This window comes from Parasteatoda tepidariorum, chromosome X1 (assembly GCF_043381705.1).
Source record: "Parasteatoda tepidariorum isolate YZ-2023 chromosome X1, CAS_Ptep_4.0, whole genome shotgun sequence".
Classification (NCBI taxonomy): Eukaryota; Metazoa; Arthropoda; class Arachnida; order Araneae; family Theridiidae; genus Parasteatoda; species Parasteatoda tepidariorum.
In genome coordinates, this window is record NC_092214.1 from 78,380,715 (window position 1) to 78,396,708 (window position 15,994).

Below are 15,994 nucleotides of genomic sequence, written 5' to 3' on the forward strand. Positions count from 1 at the left end.
TTATTTCCCAGATAGCGGCTACTCCCTATATTTTGGGAGTCAGAAATCCGTCGAAAAAAGGTAAGTTTATTCAGAGAAAATACGTTCTTGAGCCCGATTTCGTAGTTTAAGACAATTAATTAACGCATTTGAGGTCACCCCCTCGAGCCATTAAGATTGAGTCCTAGAAAGTGAAAATCAGGGTGGTCAGTTTTTTCTTCTTTTTTTTTTCTTTGCGCACCTTGCGAAATAATTGAGTTATTTCTCCAAATGTTGCATATTTTCGTTTCTGAAATAGTTTCTGTAAGTTGGTAAAAATAAAAATGCCTTCTTCATATTCAGGTCAAAAATAGAGTCAAGATTCCAGCGTAATAACAAGAAAAAAATATAAGTAATTATAATTTTTTGAAACTTTTCTTCTTCTTTTTTTTTAATGGCGGGCCCTTGGGGGGTGTCCCATTGACCACAGGAATGCCAGAATTGCTACTCTCTTCTCGTTACCCAGTGGGCACCTGCAGCGAACCCACGGCGGTGGAGCAGCGTCGCTCACGTCACACAACCACAACCCGTTTGTAGGGCGGGTCACATTCACACAATCACACACAAAGGCGAAAGGACATAGAACACAGAGAGAGAGAAAGAAACATCCATGCCCTGAGCAGGATTCGAACCCGCGATCAGCGGCCCCGTAGTCAGGCACGCTAACCACTCTGCCACCAGGTCGGCTTTTGTGAAACTATATGCATTTTTTGAAACTATATGCATTTGAAACTATATGATTTTTATGTTCTCAACCATGGTAAAAAATTTTCTTAAATGACTAACACCTTCATCAAAATAATGAATGAGAAAAAAATGGAATTAGTTTTTCTTTTTAACTTTAAGTCCTGAAATAAACATTATAAAACTTTGAATTCTTTTTGAAACATTTTTATAACATTTAGCAGTTTTCTTTTTTAATTTTCTATGAAAAAGTACAAGCTATTTAACATAATTTCTCAAATATTTGTTAAATTCTAATTATTTTTTCCTGCAATAAAATTTTTAATGAATAAGGGTAAATATTTTATTACTTATGAATAAAAATTGGCCTCTTTATTGTTTTAAATATTGATTAAATATATTAAAAAAAATTAAATGAATATTGTTTAAAAATGATTTCTTTCCATTCTTTTTTTGCAGTTAAGAAAATTTAACTTAACAATAAGTATTGGATGTTTTCAGATGGTGATGTTTTTTCTTATCAAAAAATATTCTTCGGTAAAAAATGTATCGAATATAAATTTCTTTAACTAGAAGGTTCAATAAATGATATTAATTACTTGAGATTTGTTATCGATTCCTGACCCTTGACCAGTAGCCAGCACATCATCATGTGTATGAAGAGCCATGCTAAAAAATTAAAATATTTGATTATGCTTAATTAGATTACTCATCGAAATTAGATTAGATCTACTCAACTATAGCTTTTCATTTTATTATCTTTCGGGCTTGCTGCCTGAGAAACAACAGCCAATCCACGAAATGTATCAAACATTGAAAAAAAAGTCTAAAATAGCTGTTCTCAATTGATATTAGTATCACAAAATAAAATTTATATTTCTTTACGTAGGGTGTCTGAAAAGTATGGAATTCGACAAGTATCTCAATAAATACGCTTTGGAAAGTAAAAAAAAAGTTATTAGAAATTCTTTTGTCAAAATTTCTCAAAAGAAGCATCTAATAATATCACAGTTGACTCTCACCTTCTGGCGTGAGAGCAAGGACAATCTTAAAAACTGAAAAAAGATTTTTCATTACAAATTTGGATTTTTCAGAAAGAAGTTCCTCAGTTTGATGAAGAGGTTTTTTTTAATTTTGGCTAACAGTGCAAAGAAGCCCCGCCGGTTATCTTCCCAGTTTCATGAGCGAGTTTTTTATCATTACCAAGACTTCTCAAATTATCAAATGTGCCTATTTTAATATAACAAATAGTTTCTCGAGATGTCTTCTTTTTGAATGACCCGTTTTTAGTTTACGATTGTAAATAATTTTACGATGCGAAAACCGGCAGGTGAAATTGGGTATTTCACCTGGTGAATCCAAATCTGCAATGAAAATGTGGGTTCCTATTCAAAGTTGCTCTTGCACTATCCCAGATCAGATATAAGCACATGATTTTAATCATGACTCTTACTTACACTTCAAACTAGTGAAAAGGAATCGGTCAGTGATGCCAAACACCGAGATTACACAGATATCAAGCATCCCAGATCAGAGGTTAGGAGATCAACATTGGTAATAGTGAATGTATCTTGTAGTCTTCGGAATATATCACAGTTTCTATATTCCTGTACAGTGTATATTAAGCAAGAAAGTAAAAATTATTATCAATTTTAAAGTATGATTTAACTCTTCCCTATTTATTCCTCGGCAGCTTCTTGTGATATTGGAACCAACCAGTTATTTGTATTTGATAAGTTTTTTGTATCAAATATATCTGCAATTCTCGTCTATTATTTGATGAAAGCGAAATTTATTTTCTTTGTTTACTATACATCTTGTTCTTTCGAAATAGGACTTTTTAATGGTACGTAGACAGTTTGAAACTTAGGTAAAATGCAACTTTATTTCTCTGACAATTTTGTAACGAAAAATTTTAATTTTAAACATTTCAAGAATACTAAATTTTAAAATAGTGAAGGACATAGAAATTATTGGTTCAACTCTAGATTTTGCTCCTTGAAAAAAAATAGTGTTTTTAAAGATATGAATTAATTTGATTTTATTAAAGTTTTTACCTTTGCGTGCTGGCTCCTTTGTTCTCGAGTGACATAACGCAAAATTTTTCTTAAGAATTTAAAATTTCTGATATCCTTATGACCCAATTTATCACTTAATTTTTGTATCACTCGCTCAGATAATAGATTTGTACTCACAGAAAAGTGAAAGCTAATATGCGTAAAATTAAGTTGCAAAGCACTATTTGTAAGGAATATTATGTGTGATTCATCTGAAAAAAAAAGAAGAAAAAAAAGAAAAAACAATCCGCCAATTTCATAATTCGACAAGCTCTTTTCTCGACCGAACTCAACCGCCGAAGGGGTGGCCACGGAGGAGAAAAACTCTAAATATGCTTTTAATTTTCTTTAATTTTTATTTATAAATTGATTGTGGATATTTATTCCATTCGTCAGTATCTTTCGCAGAAAATAATTATAAAGGCAGAATATGAGATATAAATCAATCAGCATTTTAAATTCTCTATTTGCCAATAAGGCACAAGGTCATCATTCAACTAGAATTTGAGATATAAAGCGTTCAGCATTTTAGATTCTCTTTCAATTTTTTTCTGACAAAATTATAATAATAAAATTCTGCAATCAGCAGTTTTCGAAAGGTTGCTAAATAGTATATGGTATATATGTATTTTTTTACACATAATTTAATCTAAACACAAATTTAATCTGAAATTCAAAATGGCTAAAATAGAGGCCTCAGTACAACAAGAAACAATCAAAAAAAAAAATCAAGTGATTATGTATCACATGATTATGAATCGCATTGTAGAATTTGAAAAGGATGAGTTTGTGGATGAGTTTTGTATGTGAGTTTTGATATTTATATAACTAGTAAATCCATGTAGCATTTAGAAATAATCATTTAAGGATCATAAATGTAAGTTGAAAAATAATTTTCCCAAGTGGTAAGCGAAATGGCAACTAAATAACAATTAACAAAAATATTTTTATATTATACCAAGTTTGTAACTCGCCAACATGTAGCTAACATGCACTTATGTACATGTTTAAATTCTTTATGTGTAATGATTGTCAAAATCAACTTAAATTAAAATTATGTCTCCGTGAAGAAGAAAATCATTAATTTTGACAACTAAATATAAAATTAAAATCTTCCGGAAAACCTGAAAAAATTATCATCTCTAGAAAAGCAAACGATTTAAACGTTAACAAATAAGCTCATTTTTCAATGAGAATAATCTTTGTGTCTTGTTGGCACAAAATATTTCAAAATCATTAAATAATAGTAAAAAAAAAAATAGTAGTAGAAGTTCTTTCTTCTTCTTTTAATGGTAGAAATAAAACAAAAAAACTATAAAATTAAGTGCTATCAAGCAAAAAAGCCAAGGTTGTTTTTCAGGACAAAACACGCAAAATAATTTTTTAAAGACGAATTGATCATTTATTTTTATATTTTTGCAGGTTTGAATAAGTAACTGAAGTTTTAATATTTGACCATCTCCAAAAACAAACATACACGTTTTCCTTATTTTTTTCTGAATCAAATTTGCGCAAAAATATTTTCCTCAATTTTGAATAAAACATATTACCATAAAATATCTTCCGTATGTCCTAAATAATGACGCTGCGTTGCATTGGAATAATGGTGTAATACTGCGATAGTACCAACGTAATATGCTAGCTCTCCTGTTGTCAGCATAAACAAATTTCGACCTGGATCTAACCCATGGTATCCATGGCTAATAAAAAATAAAGGAAAATCTAACGATAAAGCATTATTATATTTTTAATAACTAGCTCTAATAACAGTTGTCTTAGGTGAGAAATCAAACCAAATAAGGACTGAAAATCGAATTACAAGTGATCTTAAGATGTACTAATTATTAATTACTTAAAAGCTAACCATAACATACAGGGTATCCATAAAAACCACCCTTAATATGAATTTTTGATATTTTGATCAAAAATGTAATAAAATAACATAGAGATTAGGAAGTCTCAATATATAAATGTAGAAAAGCAAAAACGTTATGGAAGTCTGACATATTAGAGTATGGGAAGACGCAGACCTCCAATTTGTATACTTTTTTCCTTCATCGTTGATAATAATTCAAAAATGCATATTAAGAGTGGTTTTATAAGAACATCCAGCATAATTATTTTCAAGAAATTCGAGCAACGTTTTTTATCTGATACCAGTTTAAAAGCATCCTGCCTTAAAAAACATTTCATGCGTAGAAAATCGTGAATTTTCTACGCATGACACTTTTTAAGAAAATTGTAAGTGTTTTGACCAAAACTAAGTTTAAAAAAAGTTCTATAAATATTAAACACCTATTTGAAAAATTTGATAATTATTACATCTGTCTCCTTGTACTGATATTTGTCAGATTTCGATTGCGTTTTTCTTTTTTTTCTTCCTGTCCTTATATTGAGTTAAGACCCCAAATGTGTAAACTTTTCTGTCCTTACATTGAGTTAAGACCCCAAATGTGTAAACTTTTCTGTCCTTATATTGAGTTAAGACCCCAAAAGTGTAAACTTTTTGATTTCATTTGTGATAAGTATTTTAAAAATACAAATAATAAAAAATACATAGCGGAATACTTTGTATGTGTTATTTAGAATACTTTTCTAAAATGAAAACTTAAAAGAAAATACTTTGGGGCATGATAATTAAAATTTAAGTGAAGAAAAAAAATAAGTAAAAATAATATCGAAATCTGACAAATCACAGTTGAGTAAGGCAGGTGAATGAGATACCAAGATATGCTTGATTGTCGAAGGAAGCAGAGAAAAGTTGAAAACTAAAGTAACCTTCAAGTTTTGGTTGCAATCAAAAAGTTTACAAACCAGCTTTCCTCAGTTTTAATTTGTCAGATTTTAATAGGGTGTTTTCTCCTAGCTAAAATATTAATTTGCAGCACTCCTTCTGTATACTTTTTGTAAACCTACATACTTCAAAAAATATTTATTTCGGGTGATGTACACTCTGCATTTAATAATAATTCACTTTTTAATAAAATAATAGTATTTTTATTAATAAATGTTAGGTCATTAAAGCATATTATTCCATAAGGAATCTGAAAATATATTAGGGAAGGTGTTTATGGATTACAGAGTGAAGGATATATTATCACCCAACTTTTATCATGAAAAGGTTGAAAATTAAACAAATATTTAAAATAACTCTTTGGTATTCATTTTTTAATGCGAAATTTGAGGGATGAAAAACGATGGATGTTGTATATGAAGGAAAGAGGTAATACGTAGTTATGCAACTAATAAAAACTTTAAGAAAGATAGTCTCGGTGAATAACGATGGATGCTGTATATGAAGGAAAGAGGTATGTATATATATATTGTATATATATATTGTGTATATATATATATATATATTGTATATATATATTGTGTATATATATATATATACCTCTTTCCTTCATATACAACATCCATCGTTATTCAGATTATAATTTCAACTTTTAAATTTTATAATTAATAGTTTTTCTGAACAAGACATGAAAAAAGAGATGAACAAAGCCTGGTCGTGCTTTGTAGTGAGTTTTAGGCATATTGTTATCTGTAAACTATTGTTCAAATTGTAGTAAAAATTATAAAAATGTAAGGATACACCCATTCCATTTCTATACGTTTATTTGGTGATAGTTTTACTTGAGTTCCATCTTGGGCTTTCTTGGTTTTTTTGTTTGCTTGGCCTTTATGAGTTCTTTTCCTAGAGGGTGGTGAAATAGCTATGGAATACGATGCTTCTAATAGGTCATTTGTTGCGTCTTGTGAAATCAGATCTTCTTTCATATTACCTTTAAAGAAAAAAAAAACTATTGTTTAAGAAAAACCTTTTAAATTTTATAAGGAATGAAGTTATTTATGATTCAATGAATTCACTTTAATCCAAAGGTAAAGAAAGATAATCCAAAAGTTATTCATTTTAATCCAAAGGTAAAGAAAGCCGAAACTCCAAGCCCATTTCAATAATTTACCCAATCCCCCTTACATATAGATAAAGGACAAGCTGCAGCTCTAAAAGAATCCCAGAGTTTCATTGAACTTGCCTCGTCTTAGTGGTCATACTAGGTCTCACCTGAGATATTTATTGAAATCAACAAACATTACAAAAAGATAGGTGGCAATGACAAACATAAAACATATGGTTGGTTAAAAATAACAACTAAACAAGTAAACAAACCATTGAAGGCAACACGTATTTTGTTAATTGACATATTCTGCTTTTCTTACATGCTATTTATTATAAAACTCCGAATATTATAAATCACAACTCATGATCATGACTAATAATTAGCCTAAGCGAAAGTGCATCCAAAAGATTATTTTTCGAAGAAAAAAAAAGGACAACAGAGTGTTTAACATCCGAAAAACGATGCTAATCGTCAGGTAGGTTTAAATAGAAGTTAGAAATTTTCAATATTGAATCCAAGCGCAAATAAAATAAATTAAACACAGAGGTCAAATGTCCTGCAACCAACGACTTTCTTTTGATTAGAGAAAATGTTCATTAATATCTTTCAAAAAGTTAATTTCAAAGTAAACGACTCTATTAGTATGTTTAAGATTGCTTGAACTTTATAAACTGGTTATTTTTGTTGTATGATGTCATCAACAAAAGTTACAAGTGAGATTAAAAGAGGGCAGTTTGTGACCATGCGACAAATCTGACATTTCAAAACAATTTAAAATATCAAATAGAAGCGGTATAAGGATATAAAAAGCATATTTTAATGAAGTTTATTTCAAGGGGGCATAGAAAATGACAAAAACAGAAGCAAACAGTGAAATAATGTCGGGAGGGAAAGCAGGTTTGCTACAGTCTGGATTGAACTATGATATGAGGCTATCGTAAATTTTAAAGCTCTTGATTTCACGTCTATTTTAGGAATACAGCTTTAACATAGATCTTTCATTTACAATTAATTTTGGACGATAGTAATTCGTAAAAACATTTAGTTTCCTCGAGTTTTTCTTCTAGTATTTTCTTAAAAGTGGCTTCTTTCACACATTTAACAACTACAAAAAGTAATTGAATTTAAGCTCAGAAACAATGTTCATAGAGAAGTTAAATTTTATGAACTTGAAAGTCGAGGAAGCACCAACTAATAAATAAGGGAAAAAGTCACTTGGCAGTTTATTTCTTATCTTATAGTGACTTTAACCACAGTCGTTATTATTTTAGTATTTATCATATTAGTATTTAAGAGACATAGAAGTTTTTATGTCGTGCCTAACTAAGAATACCATATATAAATATTGAAGAAAATCAGTTGAAGAGAGTTGCCAAAAAATAACATTTCAAAAAATAAGCATTTATTAATCACAAAATTCCTTTAATTTGCTGCTATCGACTTAAAATTTAATATTATTGTATATGTGAAAGAAATTGCCTAATAAGCAATGCCTTATTTTTCTGTAAAGAAGTTTCCGACGCTTAAATATCATGACCTTAAAATTGCATTTTGACACATGAAGCCTCTATTATTAAGGTTATTTCCTCCTTTTACTGCTAGTTCCCAAACAATGGTTTCCAATTGTTTTTTTTATTTCAAAAGTATAAGAAAACTCACAACCACAAAGTTACACATGGGATCAAGAATTGTAGTAGTTAAAAAACACATTTTTCGACCGAAAAAAAGAGTTGAGAATCTTAATGAATAAGAAAAAATTAAAATCTAGCTACAATAACAATAAATTCTTTCTTTTTTTTTTGACAACATACTTTTACAGATTGCCCAAATTTTCCGTAATCACCAATTAGCAACAAGAGCAAGCGACGTATTAGTAAAGTTATTAAACATAAGTAAATAATCGATGTAGCCTAATCTATGTTAAGCATAAATAATAATGTATGAAGAAATAATCAATGTCTTGCTCATTGTTGTAAACTGAAACATTAATTTTTTACCATGAAACACATCGAATGTTTTGTTAATCATAAAAATTAAAAACCACTATACATTCCAAAACAAGTGAATTTCCGAAATATATTTGCAATTCAAAATTGCATTCATTTAACCTAGAAATCTTTTAGTTCCAAGAAAAGGCTTCTAACTTTATTACTAAAAGTTTCGTTTAACCTTTAATAATAAAGCAAATTTCTGAAGTCAGTAACAAATAATGTTTCAAGGTTTTACATTATAAAAAATAACAGCATGCAAAAAGTCCATAGGAAAAAAAATCAAATTTCCTTTGAATACAATCTTTTCTTCTTGTTGATTATCGATAATAAAATACATATTACGAGTCACGCGATCTTGTGTTGCGCAGAAAACAATCGAACTCCATTTAGAAATTTAGGTCTTATGATATTATCGATTCCATATTTTATTTATTGAAAAAGGATTGTACGTGGAGAAAAAAAACGCTTTTGACTTAACTTTTGTTTCAAATTGATGCAACAAATTTTTTATAATTAACTGATGCCCATAATTATTGATTTCCTTTTTTTTAAAGTTTTAAGAATTGTATTTACAATATTCTTGATTCCTACTATATATATATAAATATATTACATATTAATTGTTATTTTACCATACTCAACCAAAACAGTCAAGTAACCATAAAAAAGATTATATTTAAATTGTTAAGTGAGGGAAAAAATGTTCATCGATTCATATTACCTAATACGGTTTAACAACCAGAATTCTATCCACCTTATGAAGTCATCATTTTGTTCCGATCAGCTTCTTACACACTGTAGCTGAAAGGGCTAATCGGTCAATCTCATACCCGGCTCAATAGGGGTTCGAATATTAGTGATACCACAATATTCCTTCAATACCCGACGAGTTTTTTTTAACGTCCTTCAGTTTTCAATCTGTAAGCCAAGATTATCAGAATACGAAACTATATCATTCACTCCTAAATGGCGCAGCTCCCAGAAAGCTCCAATGTCCGTTTGAGTTTTATTTTTATGGTTTAGAAATTAAGCTAGTTGTAAATGGTTATAAAGTCATATAGTTTTGTATTCACGGTTTCTTAACCGTACCAGTTGTAAACGGTTTCAAAACTGTAAAGATAAAGTAATATTCCTAACCACAAACTTTATAGATGGATAGACTGCTGCGTGCGTGCGTGCGTGCACGCGCGCGCGTGTGTGTGTGTGTTGAGAGATATACTATATTTATATGTAAGCTAAGAGTTCATGCAGTGTTTTCATTGAAAATAATGTTTCTAAATAGAACTCTGTCAGAAAAAGCCAATTTAATACATTAATGTCTCTATTTTTATTATTTTAGACATGTCGTAGAATATTATAAAATTATAAAGTCAACACTTATAAAAATTTGGGGAAATTAGTTTGCGTAAATATCTTTTTTTTAAAAAAATTATTGCGTACAATAATTCATTTGTTTTAACTTCCTCTATTCATTTGTTTTAACTATTAAAAAGTCATTCAATGTATATATAGCAGTTCATTTAATTGTCATTTCACCATACTCAACCAAAATAGTCAAGTAACCATAAAAAAAGATGATATTTAAATTGTTAAGTGTGGGGGAAAAAACGTTTATTGATGGTTTTTACCTAATACGGTTTAACAACCAGAATTCTATCCACGTTACCTTATGAAGCCATTTTGTTCCGGGCAGTTGGGTACATATTATAGCTGAAAAGGCAAATCGGTCAATCTCACCCGGCTCAATAGGGGATCGAATCCCGGTAGTAGTGATACCACAATATTTCGTCTATTCCTTCAAGAGTTCTTAACGTCCTTCAGTGCAGTGATTTCACTGAAAATAATATTTCTCAATAGAACTTTATCAGAAAAAGCCAATTTAATGTCCCTATTTTTATTATTTTAGGTAAAATATTATAAAGTCAACACTTATAAAAATTTGGAAAAATTAGTTTGCGTAAATATCATTTTTTTTTAAAGTATTGCGTACAATAATTCATTTGTTTTGACTTCCTCTGTCACAAAAAAAAAAAAAAATTCACGACAACACTGTAGAATTTTAATTTATGAATCAGTTATATTGAATTGCATTAACCATTAACCATGACCGTGAGTGTTAGTAATTATTTAAATTATCATCTAGAAAACTTATACCAAACAATGTGTTATTCTGTAAAAAAAACACTAATTTAAAAAAAAGGAATTTAAAATAAAGTTTTTATCACATTGAGAAAAGATACAAACTCTCACTGCACACTAATGGTTTTAGAAACGTGAAAATATCATTAGATTTGAAAGACTAACAAAATTGGCTTCAAATATCCAAGAACCATTTTTATTTACCCACTAAAACATAAAAATGTCTGCTATACACTTATTAAGTGTTTTATAAATATTTTCAAAAATGTTTCGAATAGTCTTAAGTGCAATGGTATAGAAAACATTTTGTTATCTATACGATCTATTATTTTAAGACCAAATTAAGACCAAACTGAAGAATTAAGACCAAATCTATTGAAGAAACATTTGAGAGAGTTTTGTTTTGCTATGTTCCTTAGAAAGATTATATTAAGAGGATTCTATTAGAAAGGTTATATTTATAGAAAGATTACATTGCATTTTTAAGAATTGGTTCTAAAACAAAAAAAAGAGAAATTTAAATGCGAATAAACTTTATAAACAAATTATTTTCTTTGATAAATGCCAATACATTTTAACTTTGCCACTATATAAATAAATTTTGTTAATTTTGAGTTTAAAAAGTACATTTCAAGATATAACAAATTCTTACGAGCATGCTTAGCTCATTTATATAATTAAAAACACATATTTAGTTAAATCAATTATGATAATTGTTTTTTAGCAAAGAGAAATAAAGAAATGTTTGAGAAAAAAGGTTTTAATAGGCATACTCTTAAAAATAGACTTCTACCTTTTATGTCAATGAAAGTAGAGCACTCCTCCCAAATGAAACAAAATAAATCTTTTTTTGCTCTCATTTTAACTAGAAACATTCAGTACATATTCATTTTTAGTTTTTTGTCGATTACATGGTATTGCTTTCTCTAATTGAAACTCATACTACTGCAATTATCTAAAAGCAGAATAAGCTAAAGAACTTGGATTAATTAATCTGATGATGTATAATTTAATATAAAACGGTAAATAGTTTAAACACTTGGAATACATTTAATTTTGTCAAGCTATCCAGCTTTTTTTTTAAAAAAAAAAGTTTAAAATTTGGTTGATCAAGTGTCATCGATAAGTGACCCCAATACCCATTGTTAGTGAATATTTCATTTTAAAAACAGTATAATACTTTAATATTTTTTAGCTGAGTGCCCTATTTTATTAATATTTCTGAAATTTTCGATTATTTCATGAAAAAATAATTAATAAAAAAATACCAATTGATGTGGGGTTGCTGAAATGACCCCACTTGGTCATTAATGTTTTAAAACAATATTGCAAAAATTATTATTGAAATTTACTGACATTGGCAAACAACAGATGGTACCCCCAGGATGGCTCTAGAAATTGTAAAGCTTTTGGGAAAGTTTGCAATTAGTGCTTTATGCAAAATAATAAATAAATTTCTCAGTCAGTCTGAGATAGAAAAGTCAGTTTCTTAGTCAGAAAAAAAAAACAAAGCCACTAATGATATTTTTTATATTTTTGATAAACTTAAAGCTTCGGTAGATAAATAAGCATGATGCGTTGATAATTTCATTGCCGATTTTATAACAGAGCAAATTTTCAGAAATATGTACTAATAACGATAGTGATTTTTCAACTGGAGATATTGCATGTTCTAAAACGGCTCAAATCTGATAATGTTTGTTTCTTGTCGAAACGCTTTGGTTATGATTTTGGTACAATAAAATATGGTTTTATCTTATGTGATATATTTGGTAATTTTATCATACTTTACAGAATGGCATAAAAACTATTTATTTGGTAAAATTTACTTTTCAGTTTTGTAATTTTTACTAAATGCGTGCTAATAAGAAAAAAAAATTGAAAACCAGAATTTAAGGTATATCGTTAACATATGAACGGAAAAATTACCGAAATGCATGGCTTAAATACCGTAAATAATGGGATTTCATTATGGCTTTTTTTTACCAGAAATGTCATTACCATACAATACACTAATTTTAATAGAACTTTATTTTCTAAGGCTATCTTGCTATCGTTTATCTTGTTTAATATTCGCTTTCATCCGAATTATGTATTAAGCTGAAAGCAAAACCTAATATATTACAATAATTTATAATGGCTGTATATTATTGCTATCACCATCAAACAAATTTGATTTTTGTTTGTAAAAGTCAACAGATTTTAGATATACTAACTGTAGAAACGAATCGCGTAGAACTGAGGAAGATGTTGAGTGTAACATTCAGTTGAGATGAAGACATTTATAAGATTATTTACACTAAACATACCAGCACTTAATCTATACCTATTTTTACCATAGCCGGTCAAATGACCGGACTTTAAGTTTCTTGATTGAATGTATGAAATATGGATGTTAGGAAGGAAATAAACTAAAACAAACTTTATTATAATTAAACAAAATTGTAGATTGCCAATTTTTATGTATTACAAACACTAAGAATTTTTAATTCATTGCTCAACGCAATGTACATTTTCCGCAAACATATCTCTTCTAATTATTATTTCTGTAATTCTTATACTTATTCTTATAATTATAAGAATATAGAAGAATTATAATTCTTATAATTAACATAATTCCTTCTAAGAACTTGTGCTGTCTTGATTGTTTCAACATTTTTCTGGGTAGAAACTAACAGTTACTTAGAAATGAAGTAAAGCTATTAAAATAAAATGTAAGCTACTTACCAAAACATTTAGTTTTTGTCACTTTTTCTTACAAAAATATGCCAATCTAAAATTTTAGGTACTTTCTTGAAATTTGAATTGACAGTTATTTTGATTGAACTAACTGCGCAACAGTCTTTGCAGAAATGTGCAATTAAGCGAATGCAATACGTTGAACACGCATTACATCATAATTTCTGTTCCGATAACCTTATAAAGCAAAAGAATTGTTCTCCCGGTCGAATGACAGGTTGTGGTAGAAATAGGTGTACGACAAGTATTATTCGAAGCAAACAAAATACAAAAAAAACGGAATAATAGAATATTAACCGTATGCAATTGTTAGAAAAAGTAATGAAGTCAAATGTGCAACAACGATAAGATGATAAGCGCATTTTCGATGTTCTTAAACAGTCATTTGACCGGTTATGGTACGTTTAGTGTTAATTATCGAGCGTACTGAGCATACTGAGCAAAAGCATAAATGATTCTACACGGTCTTTCGTATCTGATCATCAGATAGTCAATTTAGTAAAATGGTAATATTAGGATTATTTTTTGATGCGAGTGTATTCTTTTAGTATTTATTTATATGTTATCTTAATCGCTATTAAAGTTAAAGAATATTTTATACGTTTTAAAATGTTAAGTTAGAGAAACTCATACTTGATGCTTCTTTGACATATGTTTTCACTAAAAATTCATTGTGCTTTAAACATACAACCAATTTACCCCTTTACATGGATTACTTGAACGAAATTATAAGAATAAATCTGAAATGATTAAAAAACTGGCTTTAATATTCTGTGATGAATGAATATACTATGAATATATAATATATGTTGTAGTCTAATTGAAAAATCCAGCTAATCATGGCTAAATGGATAAGTTTTTAATATTCCTTTTTAATCTGATATTTTTAAGCTTATTACAAGCAGTCTAATGCCTTATAGCAATTAGGGAAATTGGCTAAGAATTTTTATTTTTTGGTCTAGTTTGCTTAGGATTATTGCATTAAAACTTTTAATAAAGCTATTTAAAACAAGATTTCATCGCTCAGGACTTATTGCTAACTAACTAGAATAAATCTGGCTAATTGAGTAATGTACACTATATTTTCTAAGTCTGAATGTATGTGGATTCACTATAATAAGCCAAAAACTGTCAGGCTGATTAGAATATGCTGGAGATTCTCAAATTGGCCTGACGCATTGCAAAATGTCGGCGGCTATTTGCAACGAGTGAGATTATTCAATTAATATTCAACTAAATACAAAAGGAAGTTTACAAAAATTTAATTTCATCAAAAAATTTTAGTTGCCAAATAAGGTACATCGAATTAAATAGTATAATACTGCCATGCAATCATAAAAATAATTTAAGCAATAAAAAGAACCTTTTTTCAATTTATAACTTATTTCTAAGTTACGTGTAAAGTGTGCATCTGTCTGGGGAACTAATGTTTCCCCTCAATGTAGACTCTGTCAAATGTTACACTGTGTTCAATAAAGAATAAAGATATTTTTAAAGAAATTATACCAACATACAAATTATCAAAAAGCATGAAATCATTTTTAATCTTTTGTGGTCAAAGGGCTGCTCTCAGCCACCGATTCCTATTGATTAACAACAAAATCTGATCGTAAAGGATTAATATCACCTCTGTTTTTTTTTAAAAAATCAAATCTTTCTTCTATATATTTCGAAAAAATATAACGATCAAAACAATGATATTATTTTGACAGAAAATATATTCAAATACTTTAAACTTATTTTTCTATCCATATAAAAAAATTTTGAATTTTTTGAAGTACTCTCTTATGTTTTCATAAAATAGTTTTACAACAAACTGCTTTTTTTGTACAGTGTGTTAAAAAAAGAAGGAAAAAAACAGTTCCTGTGAAATCGAATTTTAAAAAAAATCGTACATTTAAAATTTGATTTCGCAGGAACTATTCGACCACTTTCGCTCAAATTGTGTATTTTGTCATGTAAAATTACATTCTTGAAAATGATGCAAAAAATTATGTACCTTACAATTCAAAAATGTTCGACTATAACTATTCAAATTAATAGAAATAAATAATAAAGACTTACAAAAGTTATTTTTAAATAAAAATTATATCTTTGGATAAACGATTTAAAATTATGTGAAAAATTTTTCAATTTGCTTAAAATTTTCTCGAGAATTACCCAAAAAGTAACATTAAAGTGACCAAACTTTGGATCACTCTCCTGACCATATTTCCCAAATTGCGGCTATTCCCTATATTTTGTGGGTCAGAAAAATCCGAATCCATCATAAAAGAGGTATTCAGAGAAAGAACATTTTAGTGTTTGTTTTGTTATGTAAAATATTATTAACCATATTTAAGGTTACCTCCTCGAACCATTACTATTGAGTCCCGATCATTAAATCAAGAGTTAATCACCATTTTTTATTCTTTTTTTGCGTTCAGTCAGTAAATAATTTAAATTGTGTAACGATTGCAATGTT

The 15,994-nt window shown here is 28.6% G+C and overlaps 1 protein-coding gene across 1 annotated transcript in view; it reads right to left on the minus strand.

The window, feature by feature from the left end:
* Positions 1-15,994, minus strand: part of LOC107437024 (echinoderm microtubule-associated protein-like CG42247) — a 78,753-nt gene that overhangs the window by 41,207 nt on the left and 21,552 nt on the right. The window contains exons 3-5 of the mRNA XM_043051884.2: positions 6,355-6,544; positions 4,310-4,459; positions 1,302-1,371 (exon numbers count right to left, since the gene is read on the minus strand). Coding sequence (XP_042907818.1) covers positions 1,302-1,371; positions 4,310-4,459; positions 6,355-6,544 — 410 coding nt within the window. The remainder of the gene's footprint in view (positions 1-1,301; positions 1,372-4,309; positions 4,460-6,354; positions 6,545-15,994) is intronic.